General features: G+C 47.7%; 3 protein-coding genes across 3 annotated transcripts; all 3 read left to right on the forward strand.

Moving 5' to 3' along the window:
- The first annotated feature begins 1,447 nt into the window (after positions 1 to 1,447).
- Positions 1,448 to 18,853, forward strand: hoxd3a (homeobox D3a). Its single transcript, XM_028991064.1, has 4 exons — positions 1,448 to 1,617; positions 14,393 to 14,452; positions 16,115 to 16,695; positions 17,689 to 18,853. Exons 3-4 carry the CDS (start codon positions 16,215 to 16,217, stop codon positions 18,441 to 18,443), a joined length of 1,236 nt encoding a protein of 411 aa, XP_028846897.1. The 5' UTR covers positions 1,448 to 1,617; positions 14,393 to 14,452; positions 16,115 to 16,214; the 3' UTR covers positions 18,444 to 18,853.
- On the forward strand, positions 5,936 to 8,735 carry hoxd4a (homeobox D4a). The gene is made up of 2 exons (XM_028991066.1): positions 5,936 to 7,333; positions 7,650 to 8,735. Exons 1-2 carry the CDS (start codon positions 6,925 to 6,927, stop codon positions 7,940 to 7,942), a joined length of 702 nt encoding a protein of 233 aa, XP_028846899.1. The 5' UTR covers positions 5,936 to 6,924; the 3' UTR covers positions 7,943 to 8,735.
- A 3,114-nt stretch (positions 18,854 to 21,967) lies between the features above and the next one.
- On the forward strand, positions 21,968 to 23,235 carry LOC114796662 (homeobox protein Hox-A1-like). The gene is made up of 2 exons (XM_028991065.1): positions 21,968 to 22,365; positions 22,444 to 23,235. The coding sequence occupies exons 1-2, from the start codon at positions 21,978 to 21,980 to the stop codon at positions 22,791 to 22,793; spliced, it is 738 nt and encodes a 245-aa protein (XP_028846898.1). The 5' UTR covers positions 21,968 to 21,977; the 3' UTR covers positions 22,794 to 23,235.
- The last annotated feature ends 2,068 nt before the right edge of the window (positions 23,236 to 25,303 follow it).

Here is a 25,303-nt window from a genome sequence, read left to right on the forward strand (position 1 = left end):
TCAATATTTCTATGATTATTCTGCAAGTTACTGTCCCACCACCGTTTGCCGGATTTCCGGTGGCGGATGACATTGAGATCATTTTTCGTCATGTAACACCCCCACCACACACACACACACACACACACACACACACACCACCTCACCCACTCCACCTATTCCCAGTCACGACGTTCCTGCAGCCCGCATCATGACGGGGACCGCGGCCGCGCAGAGCTCACTTATCCGGCGAATCCACGCGGAATTACGTGTCACGGTGACTTACACCGACAGCGGCTCTTTACGACACCGCGAGAGGCCGAGCGGCTACAACAGCCCGACAGTAAATCGCGCCCTAGTAACTCTGGCGCGCCACCAAAGCGCCTAAATCAGGCCGCGTCCCCTGCACCAGACCTTCGGGTTGTCGTAAAATCGTAAAATCGTCTTTCACGTCACGCGCTGCTTCTCATTTCTTCCCACAAGGCCGCGCTTTTCACAGCACACACCCCCCCCCCCACGCGCCCTGGCATTACCAATGAAACCAACATTTCGAGGTCTGAGTGGAAACGCCCCGCCATCCACAACAGCGCCAAATGGAAATAAAAACACGAAAAACACGATATTTAAAATATCTGATCGTGTGTGAAGGCTCTGGGATGTTCTGACTGGGTGTAGACCTGCGCGTCATATTTCATATACATGTATGTATCTAGTTATCTATTCCCATCTCTCGCCCTACGTGCTTATGGTGATCAAGTAAATAAATAAAAAGCCACACGCCCAATACACCCGCCCAGAAAAGCCGATTAAAATACAGACAAAACTGGCATATTCGATTCGATTCGATTCTATTCGTTACGTGCTGGGAGGAGAGTCGGCGTTGCAGAAATGGGCAAATTGTACCCTTATTTCTCGCCGTCGCCTGGTGCTGCATTGCGTCTTTGGGAGGGAGGCCCGGCGGGGCGACGAACGCGGAATGCCAACACGACTTTACCTCTAAAATGTCTAATTATGAATTTTGTCAGGTTCTCTGACGATTTCTGGACAAATATTAAAATGTAATCATAAAGGCGTGGTCGTTTTATTTTTAAATACAAAGATTTCTGAATCACGTGTCATCAACCGTAATATAGGATATTTGTTTTGTATAAATTACTGGGCGAGTGACGTCACACTTTCTATATGTTCACACAGCAATGTCGTTCTGTAGCCTGTCTGGTTCGTGAGTCAGAGGGTTCGTTTCGCGGGAAAAAAAAGAAGCGACCGGAAGAAAGGGAAGAAAGGCTCGCGCCGCCGCGTTTTTTTTTTTTTTTTTTTGTTGGAGCACAATTTACAGCTCGGTAATAGCGCCTGTTTTATGAGCCTGTATCGCCTGTCATTGGATGCCACTGGTCATGTGCGAGAGGCGAGCGTCCCCGTCTCCCCTTTTCCCGATTCCCCCCGCGATTTTCTCATCGCATTCTGCAGCCGAGGCGCTCGGAACCGCCGAACCGCCCTGCCCGCGCCACGACGAGCCGGATTCGAGAAGGAGGCGCCGGGACCCCCAGAAAAAAAACGGCCGGGTGGTCGCATTCGACCCCAAAAAAGAACAACCGATGAAGAACAAAACGGAAACCATGGATTACACAACGGCGAGCGGTAAGTGTGCAAAAAATGACAATAGTCGGCGCGGTTTTACTGCAACGCTCGTCCAGATGAATATTAATGCAGCTCGTGTTTGCTGCACGTCGCAATAAGAAGGAAACGATTAAACGAAAACACACACGTTCTTTATTTTCTTTTTTTTTCGATTCGGATTGAACGATATCATCTATATCATCCCAGCTTGTCCTTGTGCAGCCCTGTGCAAGGTCACTTCTGTGCGGATACTGGCGGTGCATGCTTATTATTATCATATTTTAAAAATAATTGTATATTCCATGCATTTAGCATTCGAGTAGTTCTGGTTATTGTGCTGATTCCAACAAAAATAGGTGCAGAACGAGTTCTAAATAACTACTAGCCAGAATGGTATTATCTAACCCTTATCTAATGTATTCAACGCGTGTGTATAGTGTGTGTGTACGTGTGTGTGTCTGTCACTGTCCATGCTCTGGAGATACAGTTGTAATTCCCTCAATAATTGGAACGAGCTGTATTAAAACGGGACATGTTTTTTTTTAAATAATTTTGGAAATGGCGTGAGTTGGGAAAATGCGATTTCTTTTAGGTCGTACACTGTATGCGGGGTTAAATATGAAAAGAGAGAGAGTGGAGTAAAGCCTGCGTTAGTGCGGAGTTGCGCTTTTCAGCCGCCTGCGGAACAAAGACAGTATTTCACCGGCGCCTGACAGGCAGCTGCGAAACTATTTACTGCCTTGCTGCAATGCGGCAGGAGCGCGAGAGCAGCGGCCCACGGGGGCGCGTCACTCGGACCCGGGACCGCGCGTGACGGAACCGGAGCGCGGCCAGCAGCAAGCGGGTTTTTTTTTTTTTAGGGTTTTGTGGGTTCAGTGGTCACAATTCGCAATCGAATCAGAAAGTCCAAAGACCATTCTTGACGAACGATTCGTTCCATTTTTCTTGCTGTTTGTAGGTTAATCGACACGGATTTGGATTTTGGGGGACGTGAAGTGATTTTTTTTAACTCAATTTAATTCGTTTAACATTTATAATGTCTTTCCATATGAAACGTTTTTATTACATGGCACCAACCAACCCACGACGCATTTAACAGGTTAAAAGTGAATGAAGTCACGTGGCCACCGTGCGGCCACATCAGTTCATACAACGACTAATTACGAGCCGCACGGCGCGGATCGAACGAACGAACGAACGAACGATCTAATGCAGACATTCCGCGCCAAACAGCCAAGGAGAGCCGACGGCAACATGTCCGCACCGGACGTTAAACTACAACGGACGCGTGACGTCACGCCGCACCAGGCAGTCACCTGACCCCGCGCGCCGCACCGACGCTCGGTCCAGTAGACGGCGCTGTTGCCCAACTCTCCGCCGCGCGCCGCCTCTAACGAAGGTCACGCGCGCGGCCCCGATTGGCCGCTGGGAGCACGTGACCCGCAGACGATTTTCTCACAGTGGCATTTTTTACATTTATTTTGTGGATGACATATATATATATTTTTTAATTAATCTTGCCATTCGTGAATGCGCGCGAATATTTTATATTTTTATTGTCGTATTGAGACCCACCCAGTGTGGAGGCAATAATCACGATAACGAAGGGGGGGACGGGACGAATTCCTTCGTTTACTGTGGCGAATGTGAACAACTGCATGCAGATGCGAGGAGTTGAGGACGAGAGGAAAAGTTGAGCCATATGGCGGCGGAGGTTCCCACAGAAAAGAAAAACCCGCCTGGGCCTCGTTTTATTGCTTTATTACCTTCAGAGGGGGGAAAAAGACACAGAGGTTTCCCCACGAGGGACAGGAAAAGGTCATCGTTTGTTCCACGCAGCCGAGGCGACACATTCAGCACCGTGGCAAAAAAAAAACAAAAAAAAAAAAAACAAGAAATGTAAAAAAGAGCGAGAGAAGAAAAGGAAAAGAAGTATGAAAGAAGCGTGCCGGCTCCGCGCTGGCGCTGTCGGACGCGCGCAACTTTGCGCGTTATTTATGGCGCGCGGCGCGGCGTCATGAATGGCTGCGGGGAAGCACGTGACGCCATTAAACTTTGTTTTATGGCCCGGGAGTTGACGGGCCAAAATATAATTCACCTTGTGCGTTAGAACGGACGCGCGGGCGGGCGGCTCCGGTCGGAGCGCGCGGGCGGCTCCGCTGCTCGGACGTCGGGGGCGCGCGGCGGCGCGCGCGAGGTAAGGGCCGCTCCGGCGACGGTTTTTTTGGTCGGTGAACTTGGTGTCGGATCCGCTGCGGAAATGTCACGTCGTGCCGCGGATGACGTCGATGACGTCGACGTGAGGCGGTTTCGGTCGCGCGTCTCGTGATTATTGGCTGGTGGTCTGCTGTGTCGTGGTCGAGTGTGGCTGGTTTGCAGTTGTGATGAACTGCGTGAATTTTGAGTCCTGAGATTCTGCGTGGATGTGTTAACGATTAAAAACTGCTTTTTATTTCTTTTTTTTTTTTTGTGGAAATGTCAGTGTGTTCTTTTTTGGTCGTTTGAGTTTGGGGTTTGGGATGAAGGTTGCGTTTATAATATTGTGTTGTGGGTGCATATTATGTGTATTTGTGTGGAACACTTGGAGGAAAAGTAAATTAATATGAACATTTAAAGCAAAGACCTTATTGGGCTTTGAATCACAGAGAGTTAAAATGTGGAAGTGCTCACTGGCGCCCCCTTAAAACCAAATTCGCTTATACTCACAAAAAATGGAACAGAAAAACCCTTAATATACAAACAAATGTTTTAAAAAGCGTCATTTATGGTAAGATGCGAAACCCATTTCGCACACGAATGAATAAAATCTGCTGAAATTGTTGAGTGTCAACTCGGTGCGCAGTTCGGTACGTGCTCTGGCACCTTCCGCGCAAATCCCTTTTCTTTTTCGCTGCCAACGAAAAAATACAATTACATCTAGAAAACTATAAAGCAGAAAGTTTATGTTGGCTGACGGTCTCTCGTAAATAACGCCGAGTTATTATAAAAAACGGATTTATCCCCAATTACAGCACTGCGCCATCGAAATGTTGGATAACAAGCTGAGTTACAAAATAATTCATCACGTGTTTATTAAGGTTCACATTTACCAAGGCTGTAGGCCGCTGCTGGAATACAAATCCTGACAGATAAAGAGCAAGAGAAAATGCACAGACGCAGTGTGGCTGATCACGTGTCGCCTGATTTATTCAATGAACAATTTTAGGTTTTATTAATTAAAGGAGGAAGGTTGGCGGGTTTACGGTTTACGTCTCCGTTATCGTTTAAGCCGGAGGTCAGGACGAGTGTCGCCGTTTTGACGTCCCCGTTGATGAGTAACTCGGCTTTGACCCGTCTGAACGCGTCGCGCGGAGAGGTGAACCGGGGGTCACGCCGTCTAACAAATATTAAAACGCTAAAACGAGCGAGCAAAGCCGGCGTGAACTGCGCGCTAAACGTGCTCCGCGTCTAGAACCTTCGGTTCGATTCATCTCAGAACTTTTATTTTATTATTTGACGACCCGCCTTCCCTCGTTCTGTGGCCTCATCAGGGCGTGACGTTTCTAGCTATTTAACAATTTAATTTCTCAGAAGACTTTAAACTCGACCGTGGGTAAGAAAAACAAAAACTTTAATCAATTCTGGGTGAAAAAAGCAGATAAAATGAAGTGAAAATGTTCATTAGTAATTAATAAAATACTGCGTGCTAGATGTTTAGGGTCTCGGTGCGTCGTGGATCTCGTTTAACGACAAGAACGACGCAAAAAAAGCAGGAACGAATAAGACACGATTGCACGTGGAAATGGCGCATATTTCACCAAATAACCTTCTCGGATGCTCCCGTGACCCCTTCGTTCCTGCTGAATGTTCCTACCGGACGGGATGCGCTGGACGGGTGAACATAAAAAAAGATAAAAGAAAAGAAAAAGAAACTTCTTGTTAAGTATTTTTTGTTAATGATTTTAGATTGACCCTCTCGTGCCCTCGTTTAGCCTTTAGCCTTGTGTCGAGGGTCCGAGGCTCGCCAGAAGACGCTTCTGGACACGAGTGGGACCGCTCGGCGGCTGAAATGAAAGCCAGAACCGCGGTTCGACTGCAAACGGTGACGAACGGACCCCACGCAGATTCAGTTCAATAATCCACACACACCAAATATATTTCTGTATAAGACGACAATGCACCCACAAGATAATTTGGCAGAGATTTTACGACATTAAACATTTTATTACAATTTTTTTTACTAAAAGAAGCTTTCGGTGCCACGCAATCCGTCGTCTATATATACCCTGTAGAACCGAATCTGTGTGATGAAATCACGGTCACAGATTCGGTTCTAGGGGAGTATATGGATGATGCAAAATCTTCCACTCGGCCGCTCCTTCGGTTTAAAAAGCCAGGACGTGGCGCGGGCTTCGTGGAGCTCGGAGAGCCCGGGTTTGGATTTAGGGCCAAATTAAACGTTCCAGTCATCAACAGCAGAACCCGCAGCGACACGAGAACATTTGTACAGTCCAAAGCCGACCAGGTGGATCAGATTTCTTTCACCTCCGCCGACGCCCTAAAGACCTGCGCGAGTTAAAGCGGCAGAAAGAACTTTCCAGAATGACACGTCTGTCACCCCGGGTTCTGTCGGGGCTCAAATATTTAGGGGATATTTAGTGTGACTATGAAGAGAACGTGATTGTTTGCGTGGTACTGCTGAATCCCGAGCTGCCTTGTTCGATTCGGTTCGATTACTGATCGCGATGGGAAGATGAAGAAGAAGGAGAAGAAGAAGAAGAAGGAGAAGACGAGATGATGGGACTCCTGTAACTCCTGCGTGACCCCTGCGCCACAAAGACGCCGTCCATCAACTGTCCGCGTTCTTTATGCCTCCTCTCTGTGGCCTGGGGTCGTTTTTGTGCCTTTTGTCTCTGAGCTCCATGGCTTTGGGTTTATGTCTTTATTCATTTATTCCAAATCAATTTTTAAAATAAAATAAAATAAAATAAAAAACTCACACATACGCCACGAAACGTTCTGATCGCGACCCGGTCACTTTGAGGTGAGGGGGGAGGGGGCAACAGAGAATTTTTTTTTTTTATTATTTCTTTCGCTTTTCAAAATCTACGCGTGGAGAGCAAATTTCACACCCTCTCCTCGTCCAATTGAGAAGATGCGTGGAAAAGTTGCGGGAAATGGCTGTGAGGGTTGCATCCTCATCCGAGCACAGCGCCCCTTCACCTTGATTGGCCAGCGCGGTCACATGGGCGCCAACTTTATTCAGTTGACAGCGAGTAGGAGGGCTCTGCGTGGGGAGGAAAAAAAGACAACTCGAGAAAAATTAGTATTTTCTACCTCCAGAAATTAATGGCCATGAGTTCGTACATGGTGAACTCCAAGTATGTGGACCCCAAGTTCCCTCCGTGCGAGGAGTACTCGCACAACAGCTACATACCCGAGCAGGGCGCGGGCTACTACAGCCCCACTCCTCCTCCTCCTCCCGCTCCGGACGCTGACTTCCAGCATCCCGGCATCTACTCCCGGCCAAACTACCCCGAGCGGCCGTTCGCCTGCGAGCCCGCGCAGGAGCGGGCGGGCCACGCGGGTCCCTTCGGCGGGCCGGCGGAGGCGCGCGGCGCGCTCCCGGTCCCGGGTCCGAGGACGCAGCCGCAGCAGCCGCAGCCGCAGCAGCACAACGCGAAGAGCCACAACGGGACGCAGGGCAAGCAGCCGGCCGTGGTGTACCCGTGGATGAAGAAGGTGCACGTTACCACCGGTAAGAGCCCCCCGGGCGCGCGCGCGGGCGCGCTCCCGCTCCCCTCTTTATTCCGCGCTGAAATATTTATGGGCTCCTTTTTGAAGGCGACGCCAATTACACCAGCCATAAATTTTTATTGCTGCTGAAATAGGCCGCTGGCTGCACACACACACACACACACACACACACAGAGAGAAAGAGAGAGAGAGAAAGAGAGGGAGAGAGAGAATATTCTCCACTCTGGTTATTCATACTCCGTCGCATATAGAACAAAAAAATGGAGAAAAATCCTCGGGAAAGGAGAAGTTGTCTAAAGTCCGGTCCTTTCCCCCAGTGAACCCCGACTACACGGGAGCAGAACCCAAACGGTCCCGGACCGCCTACACCCGGCAGCAGGTTCTGGAGCTGGAGAAGGAGTTCCACTTTAACCGCTACCTGACCCGGCGGCGCCGCATCGAGATCGCGCACACCCTGTGCCTGTCGGAGCGCCAGATCAAGATCTGGTTCCAGAACCGCAGGATGAAGTGGAAAAAGGACCACAAACTGCCCAACACGAAGGGCAGGTCGGCGCCGGGGCCGAACCAGCACGTGCAGAAGGACAGCCAGACCGACATCACAAGTTTATAGGCGAACGACAGACCAGGACTTCATTTTTTATCTTTATTTTTATTTTTTTTCTGCATGGAAGCGCGCACCGGAATAGGCGGTTCGAAGAAGCTGCAGTGTGTGGATTATTATAATAATAATAATAATAATTATTATTATTATTTTTTAAACGATCTATCCCAGCGTAGTAGACCTTAGGTGGTTTTGAAGATAGGAGATGATCAGGCAGATGCTTCACGTTCTCCAGCGAGGTACAGTACATGGTCAGAAAAAAACGACGTCGTTGGAAAAAAATAATATATATAAATATATTTTGTGTGTGTGTGTGTGTGTGTGTGTGTGAGTTTTTTTTCATATACGTTTCTTGTAGGCCAGTCTCTCATATCCCGCACGCAAATTCTGAAGAGCGATGGTCCTGATTCGCCAGGTCCTAACAAGAAAGCACAGATCAGTTTTCTTTCAAAATATGGGAAATTTCGTTTAAAATAAAAAACAAAAAAACATTTTAATTTCGTTTCTCGTACATTTGTAATTTTTGGAGAATTTTATAGAATTTAAAAAACACCATGTATTCAGATGTCCAGTGCGTGCTTGAAAGAAACAGTAGCAGAACTTTTTCTTTTTTTTTAAATAGAAATTTATTCCTGGATGCACTAAAGCTGTAAGGGAAAAGTTTGTTTTTTTGAGTGTGTGTGTGTGTGTGTGTGTGTGTGTGTTAAGTAGAATTTTCAGTTCCTTCGCTCGGCTATAAATCTCCCTTGACACTTTTGTAAACAGTGTACAAATAAAGAAGCTGTATATCTGTCTTCCAGATGTCACCACAAATTCCAAGACGTTTCTATTCTTTTTGCGTTTAATTCTCGTTTCTCCTCCTATCTGCCTTTGACGGTGTAAGATAGGAATGATTTGCTTTTTCTTTTTTCTTTCTTTCTTTCTTTTTTTTTTTTAATTTATTGAATATCGAGATGGATAATGCCTAAAGCTTGTGTTTATTGTTTACAAGGCGTAAGAACTCAAATTCCGTTGAAATAACCATTCCACAGACGTGTTATCGTGTTAATCGAAAAAGAACATTTTTGTGAATATTATATTAAATTACTGCATTTGTCTATATTTTCTACAAACGTGTTTTGTAGTAAAGGGGTAATATTTAAGCAAGCAGCTTCTCAGTATCACTCTTGAAATAATATAAACGCAAATATATATTGTTACAGTTGGTCCATGTTTTCAATGTTCAAGTATTTTATAAAATAATGATGATAATTCAAAGAAAAAAAAGGTGAAATAAAAATTGCGTTGATGCTGAAACACGCTGCCTCGTCCGCGTCATGATTAAATATTCATTTAAAATACTCATTGTCTTCAAGAAAGAAAATAATAAAATGCGTGTGTGTGTGGCGGTGGGATATGTGTGTGTGTGTGGGGGGGGGGGGGGGGGGGGGGTGTGGAGAAGACGTCTTCAGCGTGAAGCCCTCACGTCGAGAAGCTGAAAAGGTATTTCTTTCTTGCGGGAGTCCCACAAAGGTCCAGAGGCAGGTTCATCCAGGGGACACGTCTTCTCCATGAATGCGACGCATTTCAGCCGCGGGGACTGACCTCGGCACCCTTGACCCGCTGGACGCTGCCGCCTGTCCTAAAGCGAGGGACCGGGAGGACGAGACAAAAAAACAAAACTTTTTATTTTACCCAAGTGAAGGACAGGGGGACCCCACACCCCCTACTCCTGTGGTACAAAAATATTTTGGAAAATATGGGATATGGGACCTGAAGGAATGGAGGAGGGGGGGGGGGGGGGGGGGGTTGTCATGTCCACAGATCGTTCTGAGCGACGTTTGGCGACAGTACCGCGACGTGCCTGTCCCCCCGAGCCGCGACGTAGCCTGTACGCGATTTTCAGCCGAAACACGCGGAAAAAACGCGAGAACACGCATGACGTGTGCCAATCAGTGAATATTATTAGCCTCACTCGTCTCACACGTCTCGTGTGCGGGATCTGGAGTGTTTATTTCCACTTTTGTGAAACGTGTGTGTGTGTGTGTGTGTATGTATATATATATATATGCTGTGCGCGCGTCCGCGCCCGCGCGCGTGCCCGCGAGCTGGGAGAACGCCCGCGTGTGTAAATACACAGACACGGTGATATACATGCCTCATGGACGACGCCCATCGTCCCCGTGGGTCTTTTCACCCTTAATGAAAGATGGAGGGCAGTGAAATGTTCACAAGGCCTCAGTAAATAAACGCACAAACAGACATGATATATATTCATATCGACATAATCACGGCCTTTATTTAGAATCGGTGTAATATACAATGCCGATAAATAGAATAAATAGGATATTAAAGAGTAATGGCGTAGGTAAGGTGTCGGCGTGGGGGGGTACGTGTCTGAGGAGCGTGACTGAGAGCCCACGGCCGGGAGGGTTGGAATGGGGGGGGGGGGGGCATTTCCACGGACACCGGGAGCGGAGCTCAGAGCGCGGCCATGTTCCATCTCCAGCCTTCCACACGCCTTCCTTCCTTCCTTCCTTCCTACATCCTCCTTTTCCCCTTTCCCCTCTCTCACTCTCTCTCTCTCTCTCTCTCTCTCTCTCTCTCTCCCCTCTTTTCTTTCTTGCCCCCCGCTCGACCACGTGATTGTCTAAATAATTAATGCAGCACGTCCCCCCAGAAGCGCGGCGTCGTCATTAATCGCGAGGACTCTATCAGACTCGAAAAACTGAAGAGATCCCGAGAAAATAATTCCCGAACGCGCCCCGGTAGTCGCGCGCCACCGTAGCCGCCAGCAGCCGCCCGCCCGCGCGCGCGATGGAGCCTCGGTAGGTAGAACATTTCCCACTCTCGGCGTGGAGCGGCTCTGTCACCCGGCCGGTGATGAAGTGCTCCTGGATAAGCGGGGCCCGGGCGCCGTTTTCCCGGCAGCCAGTTGTGGTGGTGGCCGTGGGGGGGGAGGGGCGATATTTTATTTCATATACTGTTACTCCTTAATTCATATCGTATAATAACAACAATAATAATAAGAAGAATTCCATCCATCGCCGTCGCTGTATATGCACATTCGGTGACTTGAATAGATGCGATGTTGCTTTTCTTTTTTTTTAATTCTGTGTGTGTGTGTGTGTGTGTGTGTGTGTGTTATTGCGCGTCCTCGCCGGCTTGGCGCGGGCCTCCTCCGCGTGATTTATAATTCATCAAACCCGCGATTCATTCATCAGCTTCACTCTTACCTTTTCAGAAGAAGCGGGGGAAGAATCCACAGAAGAGAAAAGATGGAGCCGCTGGCGCTTTTTATTGAGACGAAAACGACGATTCTGTGTATATTTCCGCGGTTTTAGTAAACTGACAGTAAATTGAGTGTTGGGGTGAAGTAAAGGGTGGGTGTTGGGGGGTGTTGGGGGGGTCTGGATGACACTTCTCCGTCGTCGTTGTAAATCATTGTCAGTACAAAAAAAATAGTAAAAGAAGAAGAAGAATAAGAAGAAGAAAGTGGTGAAAGGGTGCGAGGACTGTAAATCTCTCCCTTTTTATTACCCAGCAGCCATGTCCCCGCATCCTTTCGCTCTCACTCGTTCTTTCTTTCTTTCTTTTTTTTTAACTCGCCGCCTCCTGCTTCTTTATTTAAAACATTTTATTTAAAAATCTCCGTGTTCTTCAGGAACTAAATTCACACATTTCACCTACTTTTATTTCACAAATGATCCCAGTCGTCATTATAATAATAATAATAATAATAATAATAATAAGAGTCGCGTGCTGGGCAGTTTTCCCGGCTTTCCGTGAGGAAACTGTGCAGCGTGAGAGATGATTTTGATGAATCTCCTCGGCTGACGCGGGTCGTACATTCCTGTCACCACCAAAGCCATAATCGTCAAACAATATTTCGATGACTTCCTGCAACACAGACATTTCTTGACAGACCAGGACGTCCGAAGTAATATCTATATTTATGTATTTTAATAATAAATAATAATAAACAAATTGGCGTGTGCCACAGCTGCAAAATCTGGATAAATCTGGAATTGTAAATCATGCATAAATGAAAAAATTACGTATTAAAGTCCCACGCAAAACAGCAAACCAGCCATTCTGAATTACGTTATAAATACATGTAATTACGCCTGTGTAAGGGACAGACAGGCGTGCCCGCGCATTCATAAACCGGGCAGGTTATTATGAGGCGAGAAAAGGGGGTAAAAAAAAAAAAAAAAAAAAAAAACAGGCTGAAGTTGTTGCCTCAATCGGGACGATCTGCTGTCCTGATCACGTGAACAAACGTGGTGGCTTTTTTAAAGGCAGCGCCTGTATTTGTCATCGTGAAGATTCCTGAAACAGCAGCATCCCTGTTCTCGCGCGCAGCCTCCGATCCCAAAAAAAAAAAGATCCCAAACCGCCCTCATTATTATCATTATTATATATATATATATATTTCTCTCTCTCTCCTTCTCTCGCTCTCTGTCTCTCGCCAATGGACAGCTGATTGGCAGCAATATTTCCTTTTCGGAATAAGGAGCCCTTTTTTATTGGTGGCCGGGCGCGCGCCCGCCGTCCTGCCGGGAATACCGACCGCGCCGCTTTATGGGAATGGGCGAAACGGCGCGAGATCGGCGTTAGGAACGGCGCCGTCCAGCCAGACAAAGGGGGCGAGGGATGGTGTTGTAGAGGCTGCGGGGAGGAGAGAGAGAGGTCGGAGGCGTCGTGATGAATTGATTTCCCAGGTAAGCGATCGCGCCTTTAAGCAGCGGCTTTTACGTGACGCCGGAGAAGAAGGGGAGGAAGACGATGAGGAAGAAATATTTATGATCTTTATTAATGTCGCATCTGTGGGTGAAGGACAGGAGAGGCGGCGGCTAGAAGGCTGCGTTTTCGTTGCGAGACCTTTTTTTTTTTTTATTCGAAAGGTTATCCTGGACGTTTGTCAGATTCATATATTTTGATGTTTTTTTTTTTTTTTTTGCTGATTTGGCGATTTGACAAAAAAAACTTAAGTATAAGAAAGAGGGGAGGACGTGCGAGAACTTTTCACCGTGACTCGTGGATCGCGAGGTCGTAAATCACATTAATTTGTCGTCTTATCGCCACAGTAATGTTGGGCATGATGTATGTGCGGCTTCGTTAAGACGCATCGAATTTACCTCGCACTGAAATCGAGACCTTCGTCTTTAATTCTCACATTTCTTTTTCCTCGACGTAATATTCGGATTTCGTGTTCGTCAGCGACCCGCAATCGAGAGGAGAAAATACAGCAGACTCGACCTCGTTGGCGTGTCGTGTTTTATTCAGCTTTCTGGATAACATTACGATATCTCACACGTTTTTTTTTTAAAGGACAACAGTCTTGGCGAGCCTTACAGAAAAAGCATGGAAACGTCGATAGAAATTCGACCTTTTTTCACGTTTGAAATTCCGATATCCGCCAGAACAGAGACCTGTATTCTTTTATCGTGAAATTGCTGCGTTTTCAACGTGGCTTTACTGACAGGACTTCAGAAACAGAATTTCCGACTCACTTCACTGAAATGCATTTTTGGAATCGAAATATATTCAATAGATATTGCTTTTTGAACAGCTAGAATTTGGAATAAAAAAAAATAAAATCAAATATCATAAAACGTAATATCGTGACGGAAAGGCGCAGGTTGTGAAATAAAGGAGGAGACAGGAGTAGATGCTTATTATCAACATGGTGGCTGCTGCCCAGTCCAGACTATTATTTCCCGGGCCCATTGTGCCATTATTCCCACCAAACTTACCGTAACAGCGCGTGGGCGAGGAACATCGCCGCCACAAAAACGCCGAGCTCGGTCGGCCATAGAGCAGGCGACAAGTTCCCCCATTAAAAACCCACGCAGAACACGAGTGGCGGCTCCACTCTCCTCCGAGCGCGGCTTTCACAGACTCGGGAAAATCCCGAGCCGTGGGAAGGAGGAGGAGAGGGAAGATGGCGACGGGATGCTCCTCGCGCGTCGGACGGACCCGTTAACAGATTAAAACGAAGTGAAATGGAGTAAAATAAAAATAAAAAAGAGAGAGAGAGAAGTACTCCAGGCTCCCGACGTCTGCTGCTGGTGGGACTGTTTCCTCGGGAAGAAATAAAAAACTCGAGCGGCGTGGATCGCTGCGCGACTTGATCCCCCTTTTCCGCTCGTTGTTCATTAATCTTTGAGTTATTGCTGAACGAGCCAAAGGTCACCAGAAGGCTTATGGCTGCTAAACATTTCGGCCAGTTTCTCTTTGTGCAGAATTGCTGTCGTCAGTTGTTTCTTTTCTATTCGAGAAAAAGTGAAAAAGTTGGAAAAAAAGAACAAATCCGACCAACGGAATTTAAAACGTGCAAAAAAATTCATTCGTCGCGCTGAAACGTTTACAAAAGTAGAAAAGTGTTTGAAATGTACTGAAAATGTACTGAAAATGTGAAACATATTGCTGTCGCACATTCATCTTGTTTTTTTAATTGTATTTTTAATTTTTTAGGAGGGGGTGCATATAATGCAGGACGTTTGAAAGAACGTGTTAAAGACATAAGAGACCAAGGTAAGCAAAGCGCTCTTTTAATTATTACAACTGTACACTGGACTCACGTGCGAGTTATGCGTCTCTGCCATTGCAGAAAATAGAATTATTAAAATCAAATAAAATAAAAAATACATGTATACTTAAACGCGTATAAAAACAGATAAAAACTCTGTGTCTCTGTCTCTCTCACACACACACGTCCCGCACGTGGAGTTAAAGTCCTAAAGCAGCGTCTCCGCGTAAATCCACGCTGGTCTGGTGTGTGAAATGCCCGTGGGTTTTTTTTTCCACGTGTTTTTTTGCGTGTGGGGTTGAACCCGCGCGGCCTCCTCGCCTCGCCGGAGGGCATTCTTTAAGCCGGCCTTCCTCCCACGCCAAAGGGCCGTCCGGTGGCGGGGCTGGCCGGCCGGGCTGGAGCAGCAGTAGTTGTCGCGTTTTCACGTCGCGTCGCGGGGTCGCCGAGGCAGGACAGGTGCATTAATAAACACGGTCGCATGAAGGTGAGGTTGGAAGGAGGGGGGGGGGTCTCTGTACCAAATATTACGTTAGTTAACTTATTTTCGAAGTGAGGTGGCCGGTTCCAGAAGCGACGGGCGCGCGCAGCGCCGCGGTTGTCGCTTTCTGTAGGAAATTCAAATGAATTCGGTCACGTCACGTACTCCATTATAAAATAGTTAAAATCAAGGCGGATTTTTTTTTGTTAAAGAGCTAAAACCCTGTTCAGTTACCAATCAAATGAAAAAAAATCGAAATACTGTAGGAAATATTTCAGCTGAATTTATAAATGTATAAATCAGCGTCGTCTAATGATGGTATTTTAACCATATATCTGGCAGGGTGTGACGTAGGACGTTTACTGTTTAAATATTCTAAAGAGTGTTTCTTTCTTGAAAGTGTGTGTGTGTGTGTGTGTGTGTGTGTGTGTGTGTACGTCTCCATCGGCGCTGGCGTAACTGCGCCTCGTTACTCATTTTAATCCCAGTCCTACAAGGTCAGAAACGTATCTGGACCCCCGGCCGGGCCGCCGTTTAGCACAATTTATACCAGAGCCGTTTATATATATAGATTTAGGTATGTGTCCCCCCAAAAAAGCGACATTAAAAAGGGGTGCAGCGGGAAGAGAAAGGCGCATTGTCTCCGGCCGAAGATGCTGATGTGGCGTTTCAGGGGCTGAAAGAAGGCGGTTTAGCGCGGGGTTAAACTTTAACTCTCTTGTTGCCTTCACGTCTGTGTCTCTGAAAGTGAAAGGCTGGCGGGGTGGGGTCGGGTGGGGTGTTGTGGTGGCAAACAGGCCAGTTTGACGAATTCATTTTGTTACTAGGATTTATTTAGATCAGAATAGAAATAAATACAGAAACCAAGTAATCTTCGGGATGTGTTAGGTGGCCCGACAGCGTGGAGATGTTGCAGCAAATAATGGACCTCAGGGCCACAATGGAGAGCCTAGTGCGCATGTCACGTCTCCAAACGCGGACTACCCCAAGAGGATCCCCATCACACCATTCTTTTTTGAGGGGGGGTGGACTAAGGCCTACCTACCATGAAGACATAAGACATGTTGGAAGCTAGACGTACAAGAAGATTGTTGTTATATGATCTTTATTTGTACTGTTATAAATAGATGAGTAACTTCGTGACGTCATCAGCAGTAACGTATATCCATTCTGTGCGTCGTTTCAGGTCTGCTCAGAGCCAGGGAGTGGGAGGACGCCGTCACGTGACAGGGGAGCCCATGCGATTGGACGAGGCGGCACAGGCCCTTCCAGCTTGAACCTTCGCCATGCAGAAAGCCACGTACTACGACAACGCGGGCCTGTTTGGGGGCTACCCGTACCCCAAATCTGACTCCTACAGCTATGGCCCCGCTCACCAGTCCTACCCCACCCCCAGCCTGGACAGCGAGTACCAGGGCCCGGTCTGCTCCATACAGAGCACCCCCGTGCGACCACCCGCGCACAAAAACGGCGACATGAACGGCAGCTGCATGCGGCCGGGCGGCAGCCAGGCGGAGAGCGTCGGCGAGCAGGCGCAGGCGCAGTCGCAGGCGCAGGCGCAGCCGCCACCCCTGTCGGCCGCGTCCCCGAACTCCAGCAGCGCGTCGTCGCAGAAGAAGAAGTCCCCCGGCAGCAGCAGCAGCAGCAGCAGCAGCGGCAGCAGCGCGTCCAGCTCCGCCACCCCCGTCATCAGCAAGCAGATCTTCCCGTGGATGAAGGAGACCCGGCAGAACGCCAAGCAGAAGGGCGGCAACTGCGCGCCGCAAGGTGTGTGTGTGTGTGTGTGTGTGTGTGTGTGTGGAGGGGTGGAGCTACAGAAGATGACGAATAGAGAAGTTCACGAACACACGAGCTTTCACTTCCAAAGTTGGTGCTGTTTTCAAAGCGCAATAACGGGCGTAGCGCCTTGGGCGTGTTCGCTAAAGTCACATTTACAGACATAAAGTCGAAAACGAAACAAGAAAAGACTGCTAGCTGTCTGCCTATAGGGCGTTAGTGGCCTAGTGAGTAACACACTCGCCTATGAACCCACTTACTACCATTGTGGCCCTGAGCAAGACACTTAACCCTGAGTGTCTCCAGGGGGGGACTGTCCCTGTAACTACTGATTGTAAGTCGCTCTGGATAAGGGCTGTAAATGTAAATGTAAGAACTAACTACCCACCCAGCCCGTTATTAGAGGTGTTATTAGTTCTGTAACCCACAAGAGAAACTTTAAGGGTGCTTTAAAAGTAAAGTTTGGGGGGGCTATGGCGACGATTGTCCGCTCATCGTCCCTGCACACACAAAGTGGCTCAAATGTTGACATTTTGACTGTTTCAGCCCACAGTTTTCCAAAAGGCGCCAGCACTGAACCGCTGGAAACATTTGCTAATTGGTTAACAAAATATCTTCAAGCAAACTTCCAGCCTTCTTCTTCTTCTTTTTTTTTTTATTTGCTCATAATAACATTTGCTATGGGAGCTGAGGTGGACGCTGATTGGTGAACGACTGAATCTGACATGTGTGATAATATCCATTTTTTAAATAGTTTCCATATTAAAGTCAGACATTGAAACGTGAATTGTGGAAAAAAAGGCAAACCATTTCAGATATGAATGTAGTTAACAGAGGTTCGGAATATGAAGGGGTTCAAACCGAGCCAGGTAAGGCTCACATGATGACGAACCACGTGACTAGCCGCAGAACAGAACGGGCCACGTGACCTAAGGTAACCCCAGAGTGGGTTTTGGTGCTTAACGCGCTTCTTCTGGTCCGCAGGGGAGACGTGCGACGACAAAAGCCCGCCGGGTCCTGCCTCCAAGCGGGTGCGCACAGCCTACACCAGCGCCCAGCTGGTGGAGCTGGAGAAGGAGTTCCACTTCAACCGCTACCTGTGCCGCCCGCGACGCGTGGAGATGGCCAACCTGCTCAACCTGACCGAGCGCCAGATCAAAATCTGGTTCCAGAACCGGCGGATGAAGTACAAGAAGGACCAGAAGTCCAAGGGCATCATGCACTCGCCCCTGGGACACTCCCCGGACAGAAGCCCGCCGCTCAGCGGGCCGAACCACATCGGATACTCCGCGCAGATGGCCAACGTGGGCGGCCTGGGCTACGACGCGCCGTCGCCCTCGTCCTTCGCCAAGCCGCAGCAGAACATGTACGGCCTGGCCGCGTACTCGGCGCCGCTGGGCGGCTGCATCCCGCAGCAGAAGCGCTACCCGGGCGCCGAGTACGAGCACCACGCCATGCAGGCCGGCGGGGGCTTCGCGGGGGCCGGCGCCAACCTGCAGGGCAGCCCGGTGTACGTCGGCGGGAACTTCGTCGACTCCATGCCGGCCTCGGGCCCCATGTTCAACCTCGGCCACCTGCCCCACCCGTCCTCCGCCAGCGTGGACTACAGCTGCGCCGCCCAGATCCCGGGCAGCCACCACCACGGACCGTGCGACCCCCACCCCACGTACACAGACCTCACCTCTCACCACGCGTCTCAGGGAAGGATACAGGAAGCGCCCAAACTTACGCACTTGTAAGGAGGACGACACGGGCTCTTTTTTTTTTAATTACCTCACTAGACAATAAAAAAAAAATCTCGCGCGAGAGACTCACACCCGTTTCCCCGCCCCCACCCACCCCAGTATTAATATCGATATTACTATTACTGCTACCACTGTAATTGTTTTGAACAAGGTCCATTTCTGCAGACTGTGGAACACGGACCTTCCTAACGAACAATTCGCAATAGACGGAACGTTTCAGAACCTTTTACTTGAAGGTAAGTGCTGTAGCTCCGACAGTATTATAGCCCCCCATCTTTTACATGGGCGCAAATTGTAGGGAGAGGGGAAACAAACCCTCATCGATCATTGTTCGTCTGTTGGTAATTCCGAATACGTCATTATTTATTGATATTATATATATATAAATATATTTTTGTTTGTTTGTTTGTTTGTACGACATTCATTACTTTCCGATCGAATGTTTTTATATTTATTATTTAACGAATTTTTTGGTATCTTATATTATTTATCATATTTATATGCTCATGCGTAGATTTATGCGACATTTTTTGTCGGACGACAAAATGACCCTCGATCTGGTTCAAAAGAGTTGAATATTTTAAGTGGCTGGTGTAATTGTTTTTTTTTTTTTTATTGTTATTACTGTTGTAGTTCGAAATTGTAAATCTGGATTTTACAACACATAAATGAATAAAAGATAAATTGGGCATTGAAATCGCTATAAGGATTCATATTAAAATGTCGGTGTCGTTGAGAAGATTAATTTGAACACGCTTCCGTGGGTAAATAATAACGCACCAGCATGTCGTTCTCACGTCTTTGCCCCGCATCACCCAGGATGAATGTTATTTTGTAAGCTGGACGGTCCATACAGGGGAATAAAAAAATGAAAGTAACAAAAAATATAAAAATCGGCGAAAGGGGTGACGATATGGAAATGTTATATTTTATTGTGTTATACATTTTGGAAATAAATTGATGAAACGATCTGGCTGCGGATGTCTCCTCGTGCGCACTCGGCCACATTCGGTTCCGACACGAACCCGCGGCGCCATTTTGAAGCAGAACTGATGGTAAACAATGGAGGGGGGGGGGGGGTCTTCATGCAATAACTCCCGCGTAGCACGCACAGCGGCCCCATTCGTCGGGCTTCGTGCGTTTTATCGACAAGCGCGTTTATAAGCGTGATTTACGGGCCGGACGATCGCGTATTTGCAGATTATTACGGTTTACGGTGTTTAACCCTTTACGCTGCGAGGTTCAATCCCGAAAACTGATCTACGTTGAAAAGTAAAGCCGGAGTAGCTAAAATGGATTATATTTCATTGGAAATTCGACCGCACCGCCCTACACCCGGCAGGTGGACCGTGTTCCTCTGACAGAACCCCCAAAACGATGGCCCAACGATATATGTGCATGTATGTATGTATGTGTGTATATGTGTGTGTGTGTGTGTGTGTGTGTGTGTGTGTGTGTGTAAACGAATATACGTAAAACATGGTAAGATGGTGGTACTTGGAGACGATTTGAAAACTCCACAGCTACGGATGCTGCTGGCTCCGTGCAGAGAGAAACACCCCGAACAGAATGCACCCCACCATCACCCCCCCCCCCCCTCCACCTTTATTCCCCCCAGCGAGCCATTTCAAAACCCATTAATCAAAAACGCGTCGCTTTCAAACTCGCCACTGATTCCACCTCCTTACGAACAAAGCGTTTGCATTCCCAACTTTGGGAACACATTTCAAACTGGGAGAGGCCAAACACAAGTGTGACACCGGGAGGCGGGGTGGGGCAGGAGGACTGGGGGGGTCCGTGTCACCGACGTTTGGCGCGTCAACTCGCAAGTCGGTTAATCAGTTAAAAACTCGCAAATAGGTTTATTTTTTATCGAATGAGTAACACCCACATTGCATTTAAAATGTGGTTTAACTGTAATAAAAGGGGTGATTTAAATGCGAATATTGATTATTGTAACACCGAGAGGAGAAGAGAACAATGGAACGCCGGTCTCGGTGTTTCGGTAGAGGTTAGTGGAGAAGGTCCGAACCGGACTCGGTATAAACCAACGAGGTGAAGACATGGCGACATCTTTACTAAAAGGCCAACGAATAGCACAGACTTCTGCGATTTCGAGCAAAATGTTCATCCCTGTGAATTTTTTCTTTTATTTATAGGCTTCAACTTAGTGAAAAGTAAAATGCTTACGTCAGAACAAACCTAACGTCTTACAGCTCAGATGTAAACAAAACGAAATCTGTGTGCACAGCATCACACGTATTCAGCGACCTGGGAAATCGAATGTGAATGAATAAATATTGGCAAGGAAAATCACATATAAAATACCGAGGCGCCTTTTGAGACATTTTTGAGACATTTTTTATCAAGGAGAGGCTGTGCAAAAAAATAAAATAAGGGTGCAGACCCCACACGTTAGACCGATCTCGGCTCACGGTTCCAATACAGGCCCCGCTGGAACAATGGACCGTTCCATTGTCGTGCACCAAACGCGACACGAAACCTGGGACGCAACCGGCGCCGGGCGGCCAATGAAAAGCGAGAGGTGCGTTTTCCGTCGCATCTCCGCGTAATATCTGGCACATCAGCCTTTTGTTACGAACCCGAAATGTATTCCGGGTCTCACGGAGCCGCGCACTTTTCAGGAGGGTATTACGTGGGCCCGGCTCATCAATCACTGATTGTGCACAATTTTCCTAGACAGCAGCTCCCCTCTTCCGAAGGGACAAAGCCAGATGCGACGCGTCCATCTTCAGCACAGAAGAGGGCTCGTTTATCTGAAAAATTTAGAAGCATATTTCAGACGCGAGCAGTCAATTATCGCCAGATTCTTTTGGCATATCCATTTTTGATGATGCCCTTCAGTTACGTCCTTTATAGAGAAGAGTGAAATGTGAACAAAAACGTGCGCCTATTTAATATTAATAACATGCAAATAGGGTTCTTATAAATAGTCTAGCCATTGCCTGCCAAAGGGTACATTGCACCGGAACGGGACTGGTAATGGTGGGGAGTGGGAGTGGCTACTGCACAACTATTACACGAGAACGGTTCTGCGACTGCGCCTGCATTCAACTTTATGGCACGTTACAAGAAGCTCAACAACAACAACAATAATAATACGATATTAGCCAGGGATGTAGTCAGATATAGTCATATCAATAAAAATAACCACAGAAACGCACGAAAGGTCAGTTACCAGTCCTCACTAGGAAATTGGAGGGGGATAGATAGATACATAATTAAATTACATAAATGCATTATGATTGGTGCTCACTAGAAGAATCTGTGTGTGCGTGAAGTACAGAAGCAGCCCTTACTCAGCGATTACGCCTGGTGCTCCATTCACAAAAGCCCCGCTGTCCCGGCCCGCTGGGCGGCAACTCTACACCAGGCGCCGGGCGTCCGTCCGGCGGCCCCTGATTGGTCGGAGCGGCGCGCGGCCACGCCCACCGCGCGGTGGGAAATATTTACATGTTGCGCTTAGAAAGTACAGTAAGTAATGAAGACAGGGGCGGCCCGGCCATCATGAGCTCGTACGCCGTCGACTGTTTCTCCGGGGGCGACATGATGGCGCTGACGACCGGCCTGCGCCCCGAGGAGCTCCGCTCCGCGACGCTGCACTACTCGGGGGCGGACGCCACGGCCGCGTACGACGCGCGGTACGCGGACTTCCACGCGGCCCACGACGCCGCGTACGGATACTACGGCGAGGCGGGCGACGGCGGGCTGCACGGCCAGTACCCCGGACACCCCGGACACCCCGTACAGACCTGCGCGAGGTTCCCGGGGTACCCGGGCTCGTCTCCGGCGGCACCCCACGCAGCGTGTCCACCTGCTGCTCGACCCGAGGAGGAGAGGCCAGCTGCCAATACTTTCGACTGGATGAGAATCAAGAGGAATAACCCCAAAACCAGTAGGTCCTCTTACCACGTGACTGATGCCCATAAACTTGTTCTGGGACCGTCTTCCTAATGTTTTTTTTTCTTCGTAGGGATAACGCAGGACTGTGGGCTAGAAAAACCCACGAGCCCACGGACAAATTTCACCACCAAGCAGCTGACTGAGCTGGAGAAGGAGTTCCACTTCAACAAGTACCTCACCAGGTCCAGAAGGGTGGAGATCGCCCACTGCCTGCAGCTGAACGAGACGCAGGTGAAGATCTGGTTCCAGAACCGCAGGATGAAGCAGAAGAAGAGGGAGAAGGAAGGCCTGTCTCTGCTCCCCCCGGCTCCCAGCTCCAGAGGTTCCGACTCGTCCTCCTCATCGGAACTCAACTCTCCGGCCAGCTCCCCACCCAGTTCCCCCATCACAGGGCCCATCCACACCCCAGTGTATGTCTGACCGACACACTGACTTCCACCGGGTACCTTTTACTTGCACTAATCGACCAAATTCCTAACTGATAACCGTGCTAAACGACGTGCCTTCTATGATGTTCTCTTGATAAAAAGCTGCTCTGTTATGAGGACACTTTATTCCAGATCTTCGTTGAACTTCTTCTGTCATGAAGTTAACACCGTGCTACACTGATAGCTTGACCAAACTGGACATTTTGGAACTTTTAGTGCCTTTAATGAACCGCAATGTGCTATTGAAACTTCTTCAGTCACCCACCACGTTCCTACAAGGTTCCTCAGGTTCCATTCCCATCATTTTTTAATGCAACATTCCAAATAATCAAAAATGCCACTTCATGGAAGGCGACTTGAATGAATCGTAATACGCTAATTGCACTAAACCGAGTCCAAAGAAACGCACCGATAAAGTTCACTTGTGTAGACAGTGGCGCAGATATTTTACTACATGAGGTCTTCGCTACTCAAACTGTACTATTGTACTAATTTATTTGACTTTCTGTCTTTTGGGTTCTGCCTTTTTTCTTTTTTTTTGGCATATGAAAAGTCTTTAAAGGTTTACATGTAAATAGAAGCTTGAAACTTTCTCATTAAACGTTTTAATAAAATGTGAAAAATCATGCAGGTCTTAATATTTGTTCAGTGTGCGGTGTGTTGGTCAGCTATGTAAGCATTACTGTATATATATATATGTGTGTGTGTGTATATATATATATATATATATAGAGAGAGAGAGAGAGAGAGAGAAAGAGAGAGAGAGAGAATTTCACACATGTTAGGTCATATGCAGATAAAAAAACGTACACCAAATTTCATGCAAAATATAGCAGGATATAAGGATTTAGGGGCTACAAGCTAGTTTTAATGTTTTAGTGAAAACGGCTAGCTATAGATGTACCTAATTTGTTCACGTTTGTAGCCTCACATCCACACCACGCCTTTGCTCCGTATGGCGCCTGCGTGAATGTGGAGCCTACGACGAATAATAAAGAGCGAAGTTGAAGTCGGCCGAGGTGTTTGTTGTTGACCTGTTGTGGACTGAATTGATGTGGGCGTCAGGGGCCTGGCGGATCCGGCGCTGAGAGGGCTGAGGCAGCAGATCTGGTGACGCTCCGCGGTAATGCTCTGCCCTTTCCCTTCTCTAAGAGAACCTGAGCGCGCTGTTAAAAGCGACTCGTGTGATTTTGGGCTGGCGTTAGCAGCTCTTCATATATCATAACATCACATTATAGCCCCCATTTGGGGCTCGGTAGCATGCTACAGTTGTCAGAAGACTGCAAATAATGAAGACTAATAGTTACCGGCCCAAAGCCTATAGCCAGGATTTTTTTTTTTTTTTTTTTTTTCTCCTTCGGAGCAGCAAACTTGTCATTCGGCCCTCACCACCCCCACGCCTCCACGGCACCACCGACCAGATACAGGTTTTTTCTTTTAAACCCCATTTATTTCCAAAGATGTTTCCACATGCCGCTTTTTACAGGCTAATATCGGCAGAGGTGTCCAAGCATGAGGACATTTCAAGGCTCGGCTAATTCGTAAAAACCGCGATGGCTCGCGGCTGAACCCTCCGCCAGGCAGCTGCTCCAGGGTTTATGCGGCATGACTGCTGGCGGAGGCAGGGCCTTGCGCTGTTTTCCAGATGACCACTCCATAACGCCTGTCACGTTCCAGGGAGTCTTGGCTTGAAATGACCTCCCTGGGACCAGTCAACATTTGCCTGCCTGGTAGGAAATCGCAGCCTGCAGAACGTATTAAAAGCGCCGCTGTTGTTTTAATGGCTGTAATCCTTGTAACGTGGCAAATGTCGTTTTTTTTTTTTGTGTGTGTTGTCGCCCTCACTTTTAAAAGAATGAAAAATGCATCGGATGATTTACACTAATCAACCACACTTTCCCTCAGAGGCATTTCGCTCCTTCGCCAACCCGACAGACGAACTGATCATGCGGGAAGTACGCCATAAATAACGGCCATGGCGGCCGCAGTGCTTTAGAGTGAAATATGTTAGAAAACACCTCTCCGCTTTACCAATATCCGTACGGACGTCTTTTATAGCATTTTTCCGTATGAAATTACGGCTGAATAAATAGCGTCTTCATTTATCTCCCACAGCCCAGTGATGACTGTGATGTGGGGCTCTCAGCGCTTCATGGTACATCATTATATTAGCCTTCTACTCCGCCGAAAAATGGATTGTTCTGGAAAACGAACTTGGCTTCGCTATAAATTACACCTATAGATTCTGAGAAATGTGTTTTTTTTTTAAATAGTACCTAATATAATTAGAGTTCTAATTTATGTAAAGCTACAAGTGTGCCTATTACAGTAACAGGGTTTGGAATTTAATCTGTCTGCAGGATAAATAATGATCCCAGTGTGCTTTTCATTTGTAATCTCAGACACATTATTTCAGTAAAATAGTCTGTGACCATTAGATATGAAAAATGGATTACGGACAGGTTTATTCATGAGTTTTTTGGGGGATTTTTTTAAAGTTAT

This window comes from Denticeps clupeoides, chromosome 9, assembly GCF_900700375.1.
Source record: "Denticeps clupeoides chromosome 9, fDenClu1.1, whole genome shotgun sequence".
NCBI lineage: Eukaryota > Metazoa > Chordata > Actinopteri > Clupeiformes > Denticipitidae > Denticeps > Denticeps clupeoides.

What these genes read in the sequence shown, in the direction of transcription:
- hoxd4a (XM_028991066.1), top strand. Translation starts at nt 6,925, where the DNA reads ATGGCCATGAGTTCGTACATGGTGAACTCCAAGTATGTGGACCCCAAG. An exon ending in GAAGGTGCACGTTACCACCG is followed by an intron (nt 7,334 to 7,649) that starts GTAAGAGCCCCC and finishes CCTTTCCCCCAG; the next exon opens with TGAACCCCGACTACACGGGA.
- hoxd3a (XM_028991064.1), top strand. Translation starts at nt 16,215, where the DNA reads ATGCAGAAAGCCACGTACTACGACAACGCGGGCCTGTTTGGGGGCTAC. An exon ending in CGGCAACTGCGCGCCGCAAG is followed by an intron (nt 16,696 to 17,688) that starts GTGTGTGTGTGT and finishes TCTGGTCCGCAG; the next exon opens with GGGAGACGTGCGACGACAAA.
- LOC114796662 (XM_028991065.1), top strand. Translation starts at nt 21,978, where the DNA reads ATGAGCTCGTACGCCGTCGACTGTTTCTCCGGGGGCGACATGATGGCG. An exon ending in GAGGAATAACCCCAAAACCA is followed by an intron (nt 22,366 to 22,443) that starts GTAGGTCCTCTT and finishes TTTTCTTCGTAG; the next exon opens with GGATAACGCAGGACTGTGGG.